Source organism: Lepisosteus oculatus, chromosome 28 (genome assembly GCF_040954835.1).
Source record: "Lepisosteus oculatus isolate fLepOcu1 chromosome 28, fLepOcu1.hap2, whole genome shotgun sequence".
Taxonomy (NCBI): Eukaryota; Metazoa; Chordata; class Actinopteri; order Semionotiformes; family Lepisosteidae; genus Lepisosteus; species Lepisosteus oculatus.
Genome location: NC_090723.1, coordinates 5,260,308 through 5,279,041, shown reverse-complemented (window position 1 = coordinate 5,279,041; position 18,734 = coordinate 5,260,308). Strand labels below are relative to the sequence as shown.

Sequence of the window (18,734 nt, the reverse complement as noted above, 5' to 3'; positions counted from 1 at the left end):
GGCCTACTCTGGAAATGACAGCCAGGAAAGCCAGGATATAGACAAGCAGCCTAAAAGCACTGAATCCACTCACACAGCTTTGACAGTACTGCACTTGAGTTGGCTCCTTTTGTTTCCCCATTAACACTGGTCTCTAAATTCAGTTAGAATTTTCTTTCTGTTTAGATAATGGCATCGTTTCTTATTCCACAGCACAGACACAGTTCAGAAGGCAAAACTGTATTTACAGGGTTGCAGTCTGGGCACCCCCCTCAGAGGAGCCCTGCTCAATGAGGTAACGAAAAGGAAACGGATGGCCCAGGCCTGCAGCAGAAGTCCCCAGTGTCTCACTGAGAGCAATTCTTCAGCAAAACAAAATCACAGCCGCAGCAGCTGATGGAAAAGAAACCGAAAGGGAGAAGATATGGACCCGGAGGTCCCAGCACACACTTTAAACAAATCTCAAACTAGCCGTTTCTCCCTTATGTTTATCCCACTGACAGGAAACTGAGAAACATTTATAGGAAGCACAGTGAATATTATTATTACCTCACTATTATCTTATTACGATCACAGAAAAATCTGCCAAACCACACAGCATATTTCAAACAGTCTCCTGTCTGCCCCTAGTGCTCCATGAATCACTAACAAATGTAAATAATCAAATATCTGGATAAAAACCAACTTAATTACTCAAAGGCAAGTTAAACCATTTTCTAGAATGTTTTTGGCACCCAGTAGAACACAAGTGCCAAACACCAGACCCGCTTTCCATTTCGAAGTACTCTGTAATTTTAAGTACTTAACACATCTAATTCCATGTATTAAATAAAACAATCACCATAGCCACAAATTAACTTTAAGTTGTATAACTGTAATCATAGCTTTTTAAAATTCATTTTTAGCAACAATAAAACAGCACGTCCCTTCATGGCATCACCTTAATTATTCGTAATCCAAACCTGCAATTTCTGCATTACTTTTCACAGCAGTGTGCACCTCAAACTGTTCATCTGTTGGGCTTTTCCAAGGTGTGATGGCTCAGTTAGAAGTCAGCAGTGATTTATTTTAATTCAACTGCACTTACACAAAGAGCAAATCCTGTGCCTGCATCCGCATCCAAAGGAACAGGAAATAAAATCTCAACTTTTCTAACTTTAATTTCAATTTTGCCATTCATTATGCAATTCTTTCAAGTCATCATTTTGCGTTATTTGCGCAGATACGAAGCAAAGCAAAAGCAAACTCTGGTGTTCTTACAAAACATTTTATTAGCACGAACAGTTTACAGACTGTGCTCACAATTTGCAAGCAGCTTAAAAACACATTTTGAAAAGCCTTACTGGTTTTCCGTTGAGAAAGCTACACTAGTGAAACAACTCAGGGACTGGGAGAAGAGATGAAACCATGAAAACGAAAAGCAGTATCTGCTATAGAGGGGGAAAAAGGGATGACACCGTGAGGTTATTCAGGTTTTCAGCAAACGTCACCTCTGTTCAAGTACAATTACACATTGCTAAGAAACAGGAGATAATATCGTGGACAGAAAAAAAACAGATTGGTAGCCTGTTCGGCAGAATGCAAATGAGTCACCTAATTTTCTCTCATGACCAACAAGTACAGGGTTGATCCATCCAGGATTAGAAAGTTGCCTGTTCCCGATGAGTGTCATGACAACCTATTGGCTACCCTACATCCTGGTTGGGGCGCCAGAGATGCCTAAAATGCTGGTTTACGACTGCTGTGGGAGCTCTGGGTTGCATGCCTGATGGAGCCTCTGCTCCACCCGTCAATCAGCTGGGCGCTGTGATGACGCCATGTGGATGGAGATCGATTCCACCTGTGCGAAATGAATCCATCATTTACCTTTAACCAGCAAGGTATTTGCGACCACCCTTGACAGTGCCTCTCCGCGCAGTCATAGAGTTTAGTCTCTTGTCTCAGTGTTCTTTTTCTGGTGCTTGACTGACAGGCAGAGTACAGGCTTGACTGACTGCCGCAGTGTTTCAGATGCACAAACCAGCACTCCCACAGGAGCAGGCACGGCAGCTTGGAGATCTGCAAATAGGCAGGTTGTCTAAATACGCAAAAGAAAATCTTAGTACCAGAGCACCACACAGTATGATTTTGATCGATCATATCTCATGGTCTGTGCCCTGGTTTTGACCTTCCTCTCCCCTGCTTCATGCATTTCCCTCTCATTTTAAAATGAGGACCCTTTACCATTCAATGCGATACCTGAGCGACGTTGCACCCACTACTAACTCCGAGTCAGCAGCATCTGGAATCTTGGCCGGGTGCATCTCGCTGAACTTCTACGCAGTGCCAATTAGTTCTATGACAAGTGCACAAATGCAGCATGAGACCATGAGACAAGGGATAATTCCATAATGAAAGAGAAGCTTTTCAATCAGTAAATGGCAGTGGTTGGTACCGTTGTTTGGCATCTTTAACCAATAGCAGCACTGTATGACCTGCAGGTCAGGCACCTTATTACAGGTGAGGTCTCCAGTATACACAGAGGCACAAGGAGTTTGTGCTGCATTAACATTCCACATTACACTACCTAAAAACAGATCTACACTTGCAGTATTCCCTGGAAAACCCGCATGGAAGCCCACCCCACAGTAAACCCAAACAATATTCCCAGCACTTTCCCATGATTAGACATCGCCTTGTCCACCGCTCGTATCCTCTTGTTCAAGGACTTCAGCATAAACCTCACTTAGCTTTCAAGACTTCACTCATGTTTACTTGTACAGCAGAAAACATGGCAGCCATGTTCTTCACTAAATTACAAGTTTGAATCCCATTGACTCCCCATATCTCATAACATTAAGTCAACATATACCAGGAAACAATAAACTGATAACGATAGCTCAGCCAGGATATAGACAGTGGTTAATAAATGAACACCATTATGGCTATGAAGGTTTTTCGGATTTATATTTAGAACTGTAAATGGTAACTCAGGCTGAGCCCCAGGTTATTAAATGATGCATTCACACACAATTCATACTTTTTTTATTGTGATGAGACTGTTGGATTGCCTTTCTGGCAGTGAGAAACCTAGGTCGGCCAGAACTACATCAGCTGCAGGTTAGTTTACTTCCAGAATTCATTTAAACCACAGATGAAGACCTCGTTTCTCTCTGGAGGGTCCTCGCTGTGAACAACACTGACAAGACAGCAGGGGGGCATGTACTTCAATTCAGAATGGTCTCGTACACGCTGCAATTGAACCGAGACGGAACATTTTCAGATTCCATCCAAAACAGTATTGGTTTTTAAAAAAACTGCCCCATTGAGGAACTTATGCAAAGCTACAGGTATGTACAGGAAGGACTGTATCATTTTTTAAAGTTAAAACACCTTATAAAATCTGTACACCCTATACCCCCCCAGGCTTCCTGTCCGGTTCTCGGTTTAGCGACTCTGACATCTGTCGATTGTTGAAAGCATCTTTCCGTGTCTTTCTGGGTCTTGAAGAACCAGCGTGGGGTAGGGGAGGCACAGAGGGAACGAAACCCACAAAATACAACATTAATGGCAACAGACGTGTGGAAACTGTGCAGACTGGCACACATCGTCAGGTGTGCAGAAACCAGCTGGAGAGAGAGGAACGCAGTCGGTCCTCCCGGGCTCCGGCGACTGGGTGCTGTACAATGAACCGCAGTATCAAAAACGTCACCGCCGATTCAAGCTTCCAGGGCAACACAGACATTATTGAGACCTCTCACGCTTGGCTCCCTTTTCAAGTCAAGGCGTCTTGAAACTATGCACAAGACACCATTTCTGGGTCTGCGGTTTTCCAGGCTGAAGGCAAGAACCGAGTGCAAGCGCCCCCCAAGCCTGGTGAGGAGGCAGGCTGGCTGGCTGCCTCCCCCACCCTCCACGAGAGAGATCTCCCTTCCTAGAACGAGCGACGCCCCATCAAGAAAGCTGCCATTAAAACATACAGGACCACCGTGAGGTGATGCACAAGGGCCCACTGAGACAAACCATTTCATGAAAAAAGACCCCCCCCCCTCCCTGACTCCCCCCTGGAAAAAAAAAATTGAATTCTTTAAGGATGCGTTCACTTCAGAAACACGAGGGACTGGGCAGATGTCTTCTTCTTGAACAACAAGATCCAGGTTTTAAGTAGCCGGGGTCTCATGCCGTCGGCGGATGTCTGACAGGCGTTTCCACCATTTCCTCACCGAATCGCTTGCAAACGGAAGATTTTTAGGGTTCGTCTTTTCCCGCGCGCCCGCCGGGTACCTCATTTGTCAATCAGCCCACCCTCTTTGAGCTTGAAGTAGAAGAACTTCTCCAGCGTGTTGGCGCACTTGCAGTACTCGCTGTCGGGCGGGTTGTAGTCCCGGCAGTTGGAGATGATGCGCTGCAGGTCCGCGATGAACAGCTTCTTGGTCACGTAGTACCGGTTCTTCAGGCGCTCCGTCATAGTCTTTAGATCTGGGAAGAGCAAAACGCAGGCCGTGGGACACCTCGACTGATCCACCCGCTGAATCTGACACACAAGTTCAGGGATTCTCCCATCCGGCAACCATATTACCCTGCAACCCACAGCTGGCAGCCCACTGGAGCTCAGCAGGTGTGAGCCTGGCCAATACCTGGAGGGGAGACTCCTGGGAAAGCTGAGGTTCTGCTGGAAGAAGTGTTAGCGGGGCCAGTACCCCAGGGCATTACCCCAGCATCCTGGTCAAATTTCCCCCTTTTCACAAGGCGGGATTAAAGATCATTTATACAACTTAAACTGGCAGGCAAACAGTTAAAGTGGTAACGTCAGGCAGTTTACAAATGAAGTGGGGCATTTCTGCCCAATTCGCACTTTAGGCTGCTGAAGAAAATAACCAGGAATGACATCAAGCAATAACTTAGCCCATCGACCTTGCTTGTGAAGTAAGACAGGCTGAGAGAATGATTGGAAAATCTCATGCTATTCCAAAAAACACAGATTCTTTTTAAAAACGGCCACTCAGGAACAGAAACGACCTTTCTACTTACCGATTGGAAAGCGAATGAACTCGTAATAATCTGGGGCCTCTGTCTTCTTCACTGGTTCCATGAAAGGCCAGGCGTCTGGGTGAGTCTACAGGCACAACAAGAGATCTGCATGAGCAGGGGACCCCCTCCTCTATTGTCTAAACAAACACTGTCAACAGTGCCCACTCAACAGAGAGGAAAGAAAGACAGACAGTGACATACAAGCATGCAAGGTTTTTAAAGTGAAACAGAAGAGATATGGGACAACATGTGGTCCTTCTGTTAACACAGCCTTACCTTAATCTGTGCCAGCAAATTCTTCAGCATATTATACAGCAGGTCTGGATCTTTGAGCTCTTTGCTGCAACAGTAGATGAATAGAAAAAGGTTTTCCATATTGAATTAAAACAGAAACGTACGACTTTAAGAATCAAGAGTGCTCCAAGAAAAAGCTTCCTGTTAGTCTTGGCATTTCCGAAGTCACTCCAAAGATGGCAGCAGATTTCCTTTTGGCACGATCCATACAGATCCCCACTTTTCCACAAGCACACATCCCTACTGGGGAAAAGAGCAGCTGCTGCTGAATTTTCAGCATTGTTCTACACTTGTGAGCTCTTGAACAGGGTAACGGGAGAAATAAAAACGCAGGCTGAGCCCACACTGCTAACACGTTCACAGTAAGGAAGTGGGCTTTGGGACGTTATCAGGCGTTGTGTCTTCTCTGCCACTACAACCTGAAGGCTCTGTCAACGGTCTTTCACAGTGCAGCACAAGATGGTGATGTGTTATAGAACGACACAGGAGTAGTCCCCTACCTTTTGTCCTTGGTGCTGGGCTTCCAGCCAGTCTCTCCTACAAGGCAAATGAAAGGCGTGATGCACAGACTGAGAAGCAAGAAGAATTAAAATAACCAAAAGAACAGCCCTCGACAATTAACACAGAGTCCCAGCGGCCTGCGGCAGGGGGGGTCCGTCTGGGGGAAATGAGCCGGTGGTTACTTACGGATGCCGGGAATGCTCTCCACGGGAATCTGCCGCACTCCTTCCTTGAAGCACGTGAGTCCCGGGTACACCTTGCGGATCTGGCTCTGCTTCCTTTCGATCAGCTTCTTTATGATCTGCAACGAGAGCGAAGCTGAAACGCGGCCCTCTCCACTGCACGTCTCCGTGAGAAAAGGGAGCTGAAAACGTCCTTCCTACAGCTCCGGACATATAGACGGGATTATGGAAAGGACTAAGAGTGTCCAAAATGGAATAACGGGCGTAAGAATGAAACTATTAAAGCTATGTTGCCTTTGGCGTATCATGGAATAACATACTGCAGGCTCCCAGACAAGGCCACATCAAACTGACAGGTGTGCACAAGCCCTTTAATGTCACTGGAAAGTCACGATAGGAGAGGACATGCGACACGAGGGGTGAGGAGCCCGCAGCTGTACCTCCTTCTGCTTCTTGATGATGTGCGAGAGTTCTGTGTATGGAATTCTGGGATTGAGTTCGCACTCCATCAGCGTGGCCCCCTCGTAGTCCTTAATGTAGCCCAGGTACCGGCTCTTCGGAACCTTAATGTCTTTGGAGAAACCCTGCATCAAAGATAGGCAGAAAACGAACACCGTTATTTGGGGAAAATTACCTGCTGCTTAACCGTGAAACAGCTTTTCTAGGTTTTCCTTACTAAAATAAGGAAATTTTGTCAAAATCTGCAACTAATAATTCCAGCCACATGGGAGTGCCCGATTTCATTTTTACACAGAATGCTCAGGGCATACGTCAAATGTGCTGAAAACCTTCAAGGATCTGATCAAGTTCACATGATCTCAGTATGCTGCCCAACTGATACTTCCACCAGTCTAACAGTCTGAATTATAGACATGACAGCAGCTACACAACCATCATTCATAATACGCAGGTACAAAAAAAATCTGGTCACTGTACAGGAAAAAGGACTGAGTGACTTTCACTGGTTTTTCAAATGACTGAATCAAAAAGGCATCACAAAACTTGTTTCCAGGTGGAATCGCTATTACAGAACTACCTATAATATCTAAATACTTCTCCACAGTGCGGAGTGATCAAGAGCTTCTGCAACGCTCTCCAGAAGCTTTAACCCACCTACCAGAACATCAAACTGAGGGCCCGGACAGGATAAGGCTGCCGAGTTTGGGGGCAGTACCTGCTTTTTGAAGTAGCCGATAGCGTACTCGTCCGCGTACGTGAGGAAGTAGAGGATGTTGTGCTTGATGTGATACTCCTTCAGGTGGTTCATGAGGTGCGTGCCGTACCCCTGGAACAGAGATGAGCGCCGGTCACCACGAGAGTGACACCGGAGAGCGTGCCAAGGGCTGCGTGCTGCCTTTGGTTTCATGGACGTTTAAAACTGCAGCTCACTGGATTACTAGAAATCTAGTTTACAACCAAAGCTGGATGGGGCAGGAACACACTGCTGTGGTTTCCTGCATAAAGACTACTGATGGATGCTTTTAGAGCATCATGCATTAAAAATACAAAAGTTTGATTTGTCACAGAAGAGGTCAAAATGTGCTAAGCTTGGGGTTATGGTCATTATGGACACTTACATACCTGTGCAATGGTCGCACAGGACCTTGAATGGCAGTGTAATGGCGTTCTGTAGGCACTGTGAATGGTATGCTGGCCATCAGAAAGGTCAGTGGGGCGCACGATGAGCTTGTTGAGTAAAACGTGACGAGCCGTGCTCTCGTACCTTGACCTGCTCGTTGGACGTCACGGCGCAGAAGACGATCTCGGTGAAGCCCTGCGTGGGGAACATTCGGAAGCAGATGCCGCCGATCACCCGCCCGTCTTTAATCAGCGCCAGGGTCTTGTGCTTCCTGCGGGGAGAAGCAAGTGAACCCCAGGACGGCGCGAGAAAAACAGCTTCCATTTTAAACTTGACGCAACATTGCTTAGGCGCCACGCGGCCAATAGGAACCATCTCACACTTCTTTACCCACACCAGGGCAGACGCGTGGAGGGCGGAGTGATGGCACTGTGGCTAAGGATCTGCACCTGTGGCTGTTCAAATCCTGCAGCCGGCAGAGGAATCCTACTCCGTTGGGCCCCTGAGCCAGGCCCTTCACCCCAGCTGCTCCAGGGGTGCTGTATAAATGGCTGACCCTGCGCTCTGACCCCAAGCTTCTCTCTCCCCGTCTGTGTGCCTGTGTGTTTAATGTAGAGCTGAGGTGTGCAAAAAGACAAATTCCTAATGCAAGAAATTGTATATGACCAATAAAGTGATCCTATCTAGCTTTTGAGCAGCAAAGCCAAAGGAATGACTGAAGAAAACCACCTGGCTCAGGCGAGACACATAAAAACAACTGCACAAAGTCATACAGAATTAAACAAAATGAAGAAAATTACTGAAAGACTCCAGGAATTCAGAGCTCAGGTCCTGAAGGCAGACACACACACACCTGCTGATTGTCGTTCCTTACACGTCTTGCTTTATAACTCAACCATGAAGTCTTATCTGAACTAATGAGGTGCTTGCTTTTTTTTTCATATTCCGAATTTTGGAAGTCTGTGTTACTCCTGACATGCCGGGATTAAAAGGCAAACTGCAACATGAGTTAAGAGCTGAAAACAGCTGCGTGGCTCGAACAAACCCCGGTGTGAGGGGTTCGGCTGCGGAGCCTGGCTGGAATAAAGACCGGCAGGCGTGCTGGCCTCCGGGACCGGGAGCTCCCATCCCAGGACGCTGACTTACGGGTCAAACACCAGCCGGGTGATGTACTCCTTGGGCATGCGGGGCAGCTGATGCGAGAAGACGTTCTGCAGGCCCACCAGCCACATCAGAATCTTCTTGTTGGACTTCTGGGACAGCGAGTTGCCGATGACGTGAAACTCGATGATCCCTCGGCGCTCCTCCAGCCTCGCCGTCTCGTCCCGGGCCGCGTTGGCCGACAGCAGGCTCGGCTTCGGCGGGGAGGAAGAGGAAGACCGATTCAGGGTGCGGAACAAGACGGCTTTCGCAATTTTGATCGCTTTTTTACAAAAACTATCAGCCACTTTCAGCAAAAGACGGGGCAGGGGGTGAAGTCTCCTTCTCAGATGTTTTCATAAATACTGGAAGTTTCAGACCCAATGCCAACTCCCTAAAGAGAGATACTAGAGCCTGCTATTAACACACATTTAGAGAAGCATTCCTAAAAATCTTCACGCCACGTGACGTACACAACTTACTACTGCTATATAAAGAAAAACAACGGGATTTTGCTAGCATCACTTGCCTAATACTCTGAGCCACCATGATGACTAAGACCATGCCTGAGTCTTGCTGCACAGCTGGGCTCTGATGTGTGTTGTGCCACATTTGCACTTGCAACACACTGTCAAAAAAACTGAACGACTGTTTTATAATGTGACAGAACTGTCCGGTGGGGGCAGTGTTACATAGGTAAAAAGTCTCTAGACTCATAACTGGTGGGTTGTGGGTTTGAGTCTCTGCTGCAGGTACTGCTGTTGCACCTTGAGTGAGGTAATAATAATCCTTACACTTATATTGTGCTTTTCTGGACACTCCACTCAAAGTGCTTTACAAGTGATGGGGCCTCTGCTCCACCACCACCAGTGTGCAGCCCCACCTGGATGATGCGACGGCAGCCAGAGTGCACCAGTACGCTCCCCAACACCAGCTTTCAGTGGGGAGGAGAGCAGGGTGATGAAGCTGAAACCAGTTCGGAGATGGGGATTATTATTAGGAGGCCACAATTGGGAAAGGCCAATGGGAAATTTGGCCAGGACACCAGGGTGACCACAGGGAGTCAGGACCTCGGTTTTACGTATCATCCAAAGGACGGCGCCTTTTTACAGTACAGCGTCCCCATCACGATACCGGGGCATTGGAACCCACACAGACCGTGGGGTGAGCACCCCCTGCTGGCCCCACTGACACTTCTTCCAGCAACAATCTTAGTTTTTCCAAGGTCACCGATCCAGGTACTGGCCAGGCTCACACCTGCTAGGTGGGCTGCCAGCTGTGAGTTACAGGGTGTTGGGAATTAAGGTACTGCAATCCACCCAGCTGAGAAAGGGGAACCAGCACTGCTGGCTGTAGGCCCTGTGGCAGACTGGAGTCCCATCCAGGTAAAAGGCATGTGCTCCCCGATGGCTTCGCACCTATAAACCACGAGTAGCTCTGGACTCATAACGTACTGCATGTGAAATGAATAGAATTACCGACCTAGGATTTCTCGACCGCCAGCCAATACTGAGATACGCACCGTCATACTTCAACAAAGCGCATAGCTAATGACAGGTCCTTGTGAGGACGGTGCGAATTTATTTCCCAGTAAGGAGGCGGGGGTGTAGAAAACCTGCCAATATCTGGTTGGCAAACCTATCGCCGATTGCGCGGCCAGCAGTGGGCAGTGCTCTGACCTCTGGTCCCAGCATGGCGGCCGGGTCAGTGATGGTCATCATGACCTCGTTCACTAGCTCCATCGGAATGTCGCCCATCACCCGGATCCTCTTGGCATCCTCCAACGTCAGCGTCTCCGAGAGCTTCCTCTTCTCTCCTGGGCAGCAACAAAAATCCCATATATACGAGTTTCTCTCCCTGTGGGAATCTGTTAATACACCCACAGGTGCTAAATAGCTTATTTTATTGCCGGAACTGCAACACACTAGTGATATAACATTATTTATTCCCATGGCTTAACTTGGACAATTAATTGGATATTTTACTTTATTATATATATTCTTCTTTGTCATCATACATGTTCTGTGGGCTCAAGAATTATTGGCACCCTTGATAAAGTTGAACAAAAAAAGCTGTATAAAATAAGTTATTATTATTCCCCCAAAAAAAGTTCTTATGATTTCAAAAAATGTTTTCGAATGACTAATACTGCTGTTTTTCTCAAAAAAATCAAAAGAAAGACCCTCAAGGAACTGGGTTTGAGTCCCTTACTATACATGCAGTGAGATAATGAGTTTTAACGCTGGTTAAATCTGTGAGGATGTGTGGTTTCCTGTCATTTTAGTCAGGAGCATATTTTGTAGCCCAATAATTTGGAAGAATTCTGATCCCCGGACAGGTCTGTATTCTGAAGTGAGAGCTGACCCAGATGTAACACGGGCTGACAGGAACCAGATCTCACCTGGCAGAGGTTCTGACACTCCTGTATCCAAATTCATCGAGCACAGGGAGGTGCTGCTGTTGATGCTCTTGGGGAAGGGAGTCACACTGGGCACTGCCACCGGGCTGATCACTGCTGTGGACACATCACACAATGAATTACACACACTGATCACTACTACAGACACGCCACACGACGGTGTCAGCTGAGATCTCACTTGCATGATTGATGTGAAAACTTCAAATCAAGGGACAGTATGTTAAAACTGTACAATGCACTAGTAAAGCCTCATTTAGAAAATTGCATCTGGATGTCGCATTTCATAAGGAATGTTGTTGCTCTGCTGTCAGCCAGAGAAGAGTAACCAGATGCATTCTGGGACTTACAGGAATGACCTACACAGCCTTTTTAGTCTTAAATGGAAACGAATGAGGGATGAACCACTCCAATCCCTCACCCATTAGTTTTACCTGGCCTGTTGGGCTTCATAAGGGGTGAAGGAATTGGGTTTTGAGGTGTAATGAAAAAAAAGACCTTGTGTCCTTCACATGGGGCTTTCCTAGCCTGAGTGCAGAATGACAGGAATTCATAGAAAACACAGCTCTGTCCTCAGGAGGTTTTCCAGATCTCTCTATACCTTCACTAACTGCAGAACCAGCACAAAAGTCAAAATGATTTAATTAGCAGATATTAGCAGGATTATTTCAGAGCACAGGTAGGAGGAGCAAAAGACAGATGTGACAGCAAGTTGCCAGGGCCTGGCACAGTGGTGCCCTACCAGGACGAGATGGTGCTCAGCCTGTCTGTTCAGATTGTGTTTGTGTTCTGGTTGTTTTTTGAGTTTTGTTTTCTACAGTATGTGCTCGCAGTTTGTCCGCTTCATGCATAAGAGGCTTCAACTGCTGCAGACTCAGGACGATACTTTCTGTAAGTGTGATAGGTATTTTTTTTGTCCTCTTTATCTGGGATGCCCGTGGGAAAACTCCAATCAGCTCTGTTGCCATGGCAATAAAGGACTCAATCTCCAAGGTTACCCTGCTGCCCGCCCAGCTGTGACCCCTCTGTGGCAGGCATGGTGAAGTCAGCCTCCCAGATCGGAGAGTTCTCACCATAGATCTCCTCTTCCAGCATGGACAGAAACCTGAAACGCACACAGTGTCCTCACAAATCAGCAGGCAATGCAAAACAAGCAGGCTTCGTTCAAACATCTTACAGCATCTTAATAATGAAGCCTTACCAATAAAATGACGCAGTTCCGTTTTATTTTCAGGTCTCATCATTTTTGGAGATTCTTAAATGCTTGAATCAGGTCCCCCCAGATTTCTCTATTTCAGACTAAAAAGGTCCATCCATTCATTAAGCCGATCAGTATAGGAGATTCCTTGGAGCCCATGAACATATAATAATAATAATAATAAACTTTATTTTATATAGCGCCTTTAAAGGTGGCTTCTCAAAGCGCTTTACAGGATGACAATAACAATAAATAAGAAAACTACAACAATAAATAAGAAAATTTCACAAGACAGGACACAATTATAATTACAACAATACAACAATAACAATAGAGGAGACCGTGGAAGATGGTATTAAGAAGAGCAGAGGGGTGAAGAATGGAAGCAGTTAAGTAAAGGCTTTTCTGAAAAGGAGGGTTTTGACAATATGTGATTGTCCCTCTTTTGACTCATTATTTATGTATAAAGGGTCATTTCTTGTAGTGTAAAAAATGTGTAGGGCATGCCTTTCAGTCCAGGAATGAACTAATTAAGAAGTCAAATAACCTGTTTAAGTGTTAATCAGTGGCTAATTACAAGTACAACTGAAACCTGCAGGAATCCAACCTCCAGCATCAAGGACTGGAACTGTTGACCCCTGCTGTACAGTGTCCACAACAGCTGGGACCTCTCCACCCCCCTGTTTTCTAATCGCTTCATCCAATCCAGGGTCGCGGGGGAGCTGGAGCCTATCCTGGCAAGCAGCGGGCGCGAGACAGGGTACGAACACAGACACACACACGCTCACGCCAGCATCAGTACTCCCAGGAGCCAACTAACACCTTTGGACTGAGGGAGGAAACCCACACGAACACGGGGAGAACATGCAAACTCCACCCAGACAGCACCCCAGGTCCGGAAGCGAACCGGGGGACCCCAGCGCCCCGAGGCAGCAGTGCCGACCACCTTGACACTAGTTTCTCTGTGATCAGGACAAGGATGAAGGAGCTCAGGCCCCTCTGATCACGCCTGGAAAGGGGTGCGGGAGTGTGGAAGCCGACACCCTGGATTCGGATGAGACCCCCATCCAGACGGGCTGGGTGGGCCCCCTCTCGTCCCCCCCCCCCCGCGCGCTGCCGAGCCTCACTTGGGGAAGTGCGTGAGGATCAGCGTGCGCTTCTCCGGGAGCAGCTTGTCCTTCTCCACCCGGAACTTCTCCAGCAGCTGGCGGCGCGTCACGGTGAAGATGGACTTGAGCAGGCTGCGCCCGAACACCTGCGTGGTCTCGCAGCGCGGCAGGCTGTCGCAGCTCTGGGGCACGTGGCAGTAGCACAGCCACCTGTGGGAACAGGCACGCCGCTCAGAACCGGGCCCGCGCCGACGCCCCCGCCCGCAGCCGGAAACCCTCCCCCTTCTTAACCAAACACAGTGAACAGTGATCAATAAAGTATCTATCAATACTGAAAAAAGGCACCGTCCTTCAGATGAGACATAAAACCGAGGTCCTGACTCTCTGTGGTCATTTAAAAATCCAGAGCATTTCTCGAAAAGAGTTGGGGTGTTACCCTGATGTTCTGGCCAAATTTCCTTCTGGCCTTTTGCAGTCATGACCTCCTAATAATCCCCATCTCTGAACTGGCTTCATCACTCTGCTCTCCTCCTCACTGATAGCTGGTGTGTACTGTGTGCGCTATGGCTGCTGTTGCATCTTCCAGGTGGGGGTACACATTGGAGGTGGAGGAGAGTCGCCATAACTTATTAAGTGCTTTCAGTGGAGAGCTCAGAAAAGCGCTACACATGTGTAAGGATTATTCTTGTTATTCAGATGATGCTACAGGGCTAACATGGCTGCATGCTGTACCTGGTATAATCCACTTTGTAGGCTGTGCCATCATCGTTCTGCGCTCGCTGGCGATACTGAGAAGGCGTCTCCAGCTTCCAGTAGTTGAGACACAGAAGGAACATCTTCGACAGCTCAAACATCGTCTGCCTCTCCTTTGGGGGGAGGTGGCTGAACTTGTACTGCACGAAATTTAGCACACCCTAGGAAGCACAATGACAGTGAGCTCCAAATAACCAAAGCGTCTAATACCATTCCACCTGGAAAGAAAATCCTGCAAGAAACAGGCCATGTCGGACAAACAATATGTTAATTTACTTCCTAATTCAGGCTTTGCATCCGTGATCTGCCGACTTCAGCTTAGACATTAAAGCCCAGAACTACGGCATGGTGTGTAAGAAAGGAATTGAGGGATACCAGATGGTGTCTCTTGTCCAAGATAAAATTTCCTAAAACAGGGGCTCCCATTCCCCTCCCCTTCCATTAAAAACCAAGAAGCAGCAGCTTCCAGTGGGCATAGGCCTCTGCTGTCGAGAAATAGAGCAGAGCCTCTCCTACTATGCAGAGGGAGAAGAGAGAGAGGAAGTGACTGAGGTGCCCGCAGACATACCTTTTCTGACTTATAGGGCCTGAATTTTGAGAAAGACCTTGATTTTGAGGCTGGTAAGCAGCTTATCATAGTTCACAGAGAGGATACAAGAAGACGTTTAAAGTCGAAGAGTTCACGGTTCAAGGACTAGAAGCAGCTCAGGAAGTAGATGCAGGAAAACCTAAGCTCGCCTCGATCTGCAATCATTACCACTTGTTAAATGAAAATAGCACTCACAGTGGCCAAACAAACACGACGTGATTTTATACTGTGGGCATAGCATCCATCCAATTCATTTAATAAGGAGCATACAGCTTGCCCACAATGGAAAATCAGAACCACACGCTCACAGGCAGCAGTCAAGATGTATTAACATTAAAGATTTCAGTCATGCCCATCGTGATGCAAAGCACATTATAATATAATACACATATATATTGCATATAATGCATTACACTATACAGTCATCCCTCACTTTTCCCGGGTGAAAGGTTCCAAGACCTCCCGCGAAAAGTGAAAATCCGCAAATAATTGACCACCCTCTCCAAAACAACCCTGGTCCCCAAAAAAACATTTTAGTATTCTTTTTCTAACCCAGGGTAATTAAGAGGACATTCTAGGGCATATTGCTTGACATTCACATTTTTTGGCATATGGAAAGGGAGGGAAAAGACAAAGGAAAGGCATGAAAGTCTCCGTAACAAATGAATAACTAACTTTTATGCCCAATGAACGACTTTATTTGCATTTTTAAGCGTTTTTTCAGGTTTCTTTGTTATTAAATTCCTTTAAGTCATTCCACAAAATAATGAAAATGAAAAGCATTTTGTTTTTCACTCACTTTTAAGGTCATTTTGCGACCGGCTCACTTTCGCTGGCTGGAGTTTCTTTTCTTTGCAGAAACACTGCGATGGGGAGCTGCCTCTTGCTTTCCTTCAACCCCTTGAACTTCACGTGGTACGGCTCGAAGACCTGTTCCAGGTGCCGAACAACGTTAACGCGCCTATCCACTGAAGGGTCAGAGTGCAGTATTCTGTCCTCCAGTCTTCCGAGGTCCTGGAATAGAGCTGCAAAAGGCTCGGGGGGACACTGCCGGTCTTGCTCTTCCTCTTCACCGGCGCTCTTGAGAGGCTCGTCAAGCTCCTCCTCGGTGAACTCATCTTCGTCCTCCTCCAGAGGCTCTTCCAGCTCCCCAGGGTCCGTGTCAGAGAACAGTTAACGGACGCGAAAGGCTCAGAAGCAGACTAACACACCAGGCACGCGGGCCTGCGGAAACGCCGTCGCCTGCCCGGTAGCTCCCCAAATTCTTTTTTTCTTTTTGACCCACGAATAAACGAAACCGTGAAGTATGAACCCACGAAAAGCGAGGGATGACGGTATAATGCGGAGCACATTATACAACAACACTGTTTCGAACCACCGCAATCTCTGAAGCGCTCGGCTCGCCGGGCGCTAGCTACAGACCTCACCTGCTCTATGTTGGGCTTCTCGAAGGGAGGGCAGCCCAGAGAGCCCTCGACCACTGGCCGGCTCATCTGCAGGATGCATTTCCTGAGCAGCTGGGAAGACATGGGGAGAACGCAAGCACATGAGTGGCCATTGAGAAGAGCCTCGCAGCTCGCCCTGGACATCTCCGAAAGGAAGACACGGCCACAAGGAACACATTTCCAAATCAAGATAAGACCAGATCACTTAATTGGCCATGTGCAATTTCTTGCATTAGGAATTTGTCTTTTCGCAGACCCCAGCTTGCTCTCCATGAGACACAGACAGGGAGAGAAGCTTGGGCTCAGAGCGCAGAGCCAGCGCCACGCAGGCCCCTGGAGCAGTTGGGGTTAAGGGCCTTGCTCAGGGGCCCAGTGGAGTAGGATTCCTCTGCCGGCCGCGGGATTTGGACCGGCAACCTTCCAGCCACAAGGGCAGATCCTTAGCCACAGTGCCACTGCTCCTCCCCAGGGCTAGTGGCTGCTGCGCGGGCTGTGCCACCTAGCTCCGATTACCTGTATCGTTTCAGAGGTCTCCTTGAGTCACCGGCAGCTCAAGGCCTACGGAAGGGGGTGAAATGAAATGGCCTATGTCCAGATGGCCGGGCCGGTTCAACTACAGGGCTACAATACCTGCTCCGCTCCCAGGCTGGAGGCCTGGACCCCAGGGGGCGCTAGAAGACGAGAGAGCAGCAGGGCTCGTACCTTGAAGAGGTAAAAGTACACCTGCTTGGTGTCCGTGTCCTCCTCCTTGTGCACGGACATGAAGAGGTTCTCCACGTCCACCACCATGCCCAGAAGGCGGTTGATCTCGTCCTCGGAGACGTTCTCCAGGTGGGAAACGTGATCCGCTGTGCCAAGCAGGGAAGAAGAGCAGGATTCTGGCGTTACCATACGAGGTTTTCACCCCTTAGTGGGCGAAACACTACGCGTTATTTCACGAGTTGGCGATTTCCTCCCTGAGACATTCATATGTAACCAAAACAATTTAGATGTTAACCAGTGCAGCCAGTGATCTCATTTTCTTTATTCTTTCATTTAAAGTCCTAATCTTACAGCCAATGCCTTATTATGCACACAGGAAACCAACACTCAAAGATCTAGCAGAGTATGTGAAGATACCTTGTTAAGAGAATCAGTATGCCATATTCAGAAAACACTAAGGTATCAAAGTCGGGCCAGTGCCGGCAGCATGCAGCGGATCTGAAGGAGAGGGCGGCGGAGAGGCGATACCTAAAGCGTGCCCACAGCTGCGGCAGGGATCACTGAGACAGGCTGCCTGCTGCTGGAGATCCATCCGCTGGGCAGTGGGAGGGTTAGGGTTTTTCCAGCCATTGCATTTACAGGAGTCATTGGCCTTCAAAGACAAGACAAACAGTCAGATACGAGATCATATCTCCAGCGTTTCTCCGCAGCGCGAAAATCGGTCTCCGTTCATCTTCCATTACCACGGCGCGACCAAGCGGTCCTATAAAAATAGAAATCATTGCACTCAATGCACAAAAAATGTACTGATCGATACTGATTTAATGTTACTGCGGAACCAAACTTCAGTAGGTTGACTGCGTCTAATTTGCGATTTGCAATTTAATGTTCTGCCTACTGTCAGCTTGAAAACGTCAATTAATAAAATACTAATAATTAAATGTATAATTATTCTCTGCCGGCCAATTGTTCAGTTTCAGACCAAAAAAACTGCTCTGAACTGTAGCGAGTTCTGGTGATTTCAATGAGCCTGGGATTTAAAAAGACGATTTGGACTGGAATCACAGTAACAACATTATAGCCGGATATCATCGCTGCTTCACTTGTTATCCGGGGTTAAGACGACACCGGGCAAATATAAACGAAGGTAGTTAAGCATGACAGGGACGTTTTAATGCCAAAACTCCACAGAAACGTAATCTGGACCAGTTTGCATTGCACGCTGTGTGCTGGGAAGCGGGCCAGTAGGTGCGACGCTGAACGCCCCGCTCTGGATCAGCTGAAGAGCGATCCCATTCATTGATCACTTCACGGCCCTCGACACACACACCTACAGGTCGCTTGCAGGGGCCGGAGGGACAGCCCGCCCAGCGGGCACACGGCCCGGGTCTCCCGCCCCTGCCCCCCCACACCGTGCATTCATCCCATCGTCCGCCGCCGACTTACCTTGCAGGCGGAGAAGACCCCGAGTTTCTCCAGCTTCTTCGCCCGCGGGAAAGCTCGGACCTGCGCTTTCTTCTGGCTGGCCCGCTGCTGTTGACTCAGACCCGGCCGGGCTGGGTCGCTGTTGCCGGATCCGGAGCCCGAACTCGTGTTCGACGCTCCCGCACCGCCGGGCTGAGCCTGCTGCTGCAGCCGGGGTTGCGCGGAGGCCTGCGCCGCCGGGTCCGCCATAGCAATAGCCGCAGTCGATTGTCTCTCCTGCCGTTGTGTTTGTGAACAATAAAGTTTTGTTGATGGCGGCTTGGCTCCAAACTGCGCATGCGTCACCGAAAGGCGTTCTGGGAATTGCCGTTTGTTTTTACATTTGCCTAGATGGATTGTTTTAAATTACGAA

General features: G+C 48.1%; 1 protein-coding gene across 2 annotated transcripts; it reads right to left on the bottom strand.

The window, feature by feature from the left end:
* Window positions 1-1,230: 1,230 nt before the first annotated feature.
* kat2a (K(lysine) acetyltransferase 2A) lies at window positions 1,231-18,617 on the bottom strand. Of its 2 annotated transcripts, none has more exons than XM_069185678.1 (18): window positions 18,344-18,617; window positions 17,426-17,549; window positions 16,898-17,043; window positions 16,178-16,267; window positions 14,141-14,322; window positions 13,427-13,618; window positions 12,100-12,206; window positions 11,087-11,200; window positions 10,365-10,501; window positions 8,692-8,900; window positions 7,690-7,816; window positions 7,141-7,251; window positions 6,407-6,550; window positions 5,971-6,085; window positions 5,784-5,820; window positions 5,266-5,329; window positions 4,990-5,074; window positions 1,231-4,437 (listed from the first exon to the last, which is right to left on the bottom strand). In XM_069185678.1, exons 1-18 carry the CDS (start codon window positions 18,569-18,571, stop codon window positions 4,244-4,246), a joined length of 2,406 nt encoding a protein of 801 aa, XP_069041779.1. In that variant the 5' UTR covers window positions 18,572-18,617; the 3' UTR covers window positions 1,231-4,243. The 2 variants fall into 2 exon arrangements, with proteins under 2 accessions (XP_069041779.1, XP_069041780.1); XM_069185679.1 differs by having other exon boundaries at window positions 11,087-11,197.
* Window positions 18,618-18,734: the final 117 nt, after the last annotated feature.

What these genes read in the sequence shown, in the direction of transcription:
- kat2a (XM_069185678.1), bottom strand. Translation starts at nt 18,571, where the DNA reads ATGGCGGACCCGGCGGCGCAGGCCTCCGCGCAACCCCGGCTGCAGCAG. An exon ending in TCGGCTACTTCAAAAAGCAG is followed by an intron (nt 6,551 to 7,140) that starts GTACTGCCCCCA and finishes TCTTTGATGCAG; the next exon opens with GGTTTCTCCAAAGACATTAA. An exon ending in GGAGAGCATTCCCGGCATCC is followed by an intron (nt 5,821 to 5,970) that starts GTAAGTAACCAC and finishes TTTGCCTTGTAG; the next exon opens with GAGAGACTGGCTGGAAGCCC.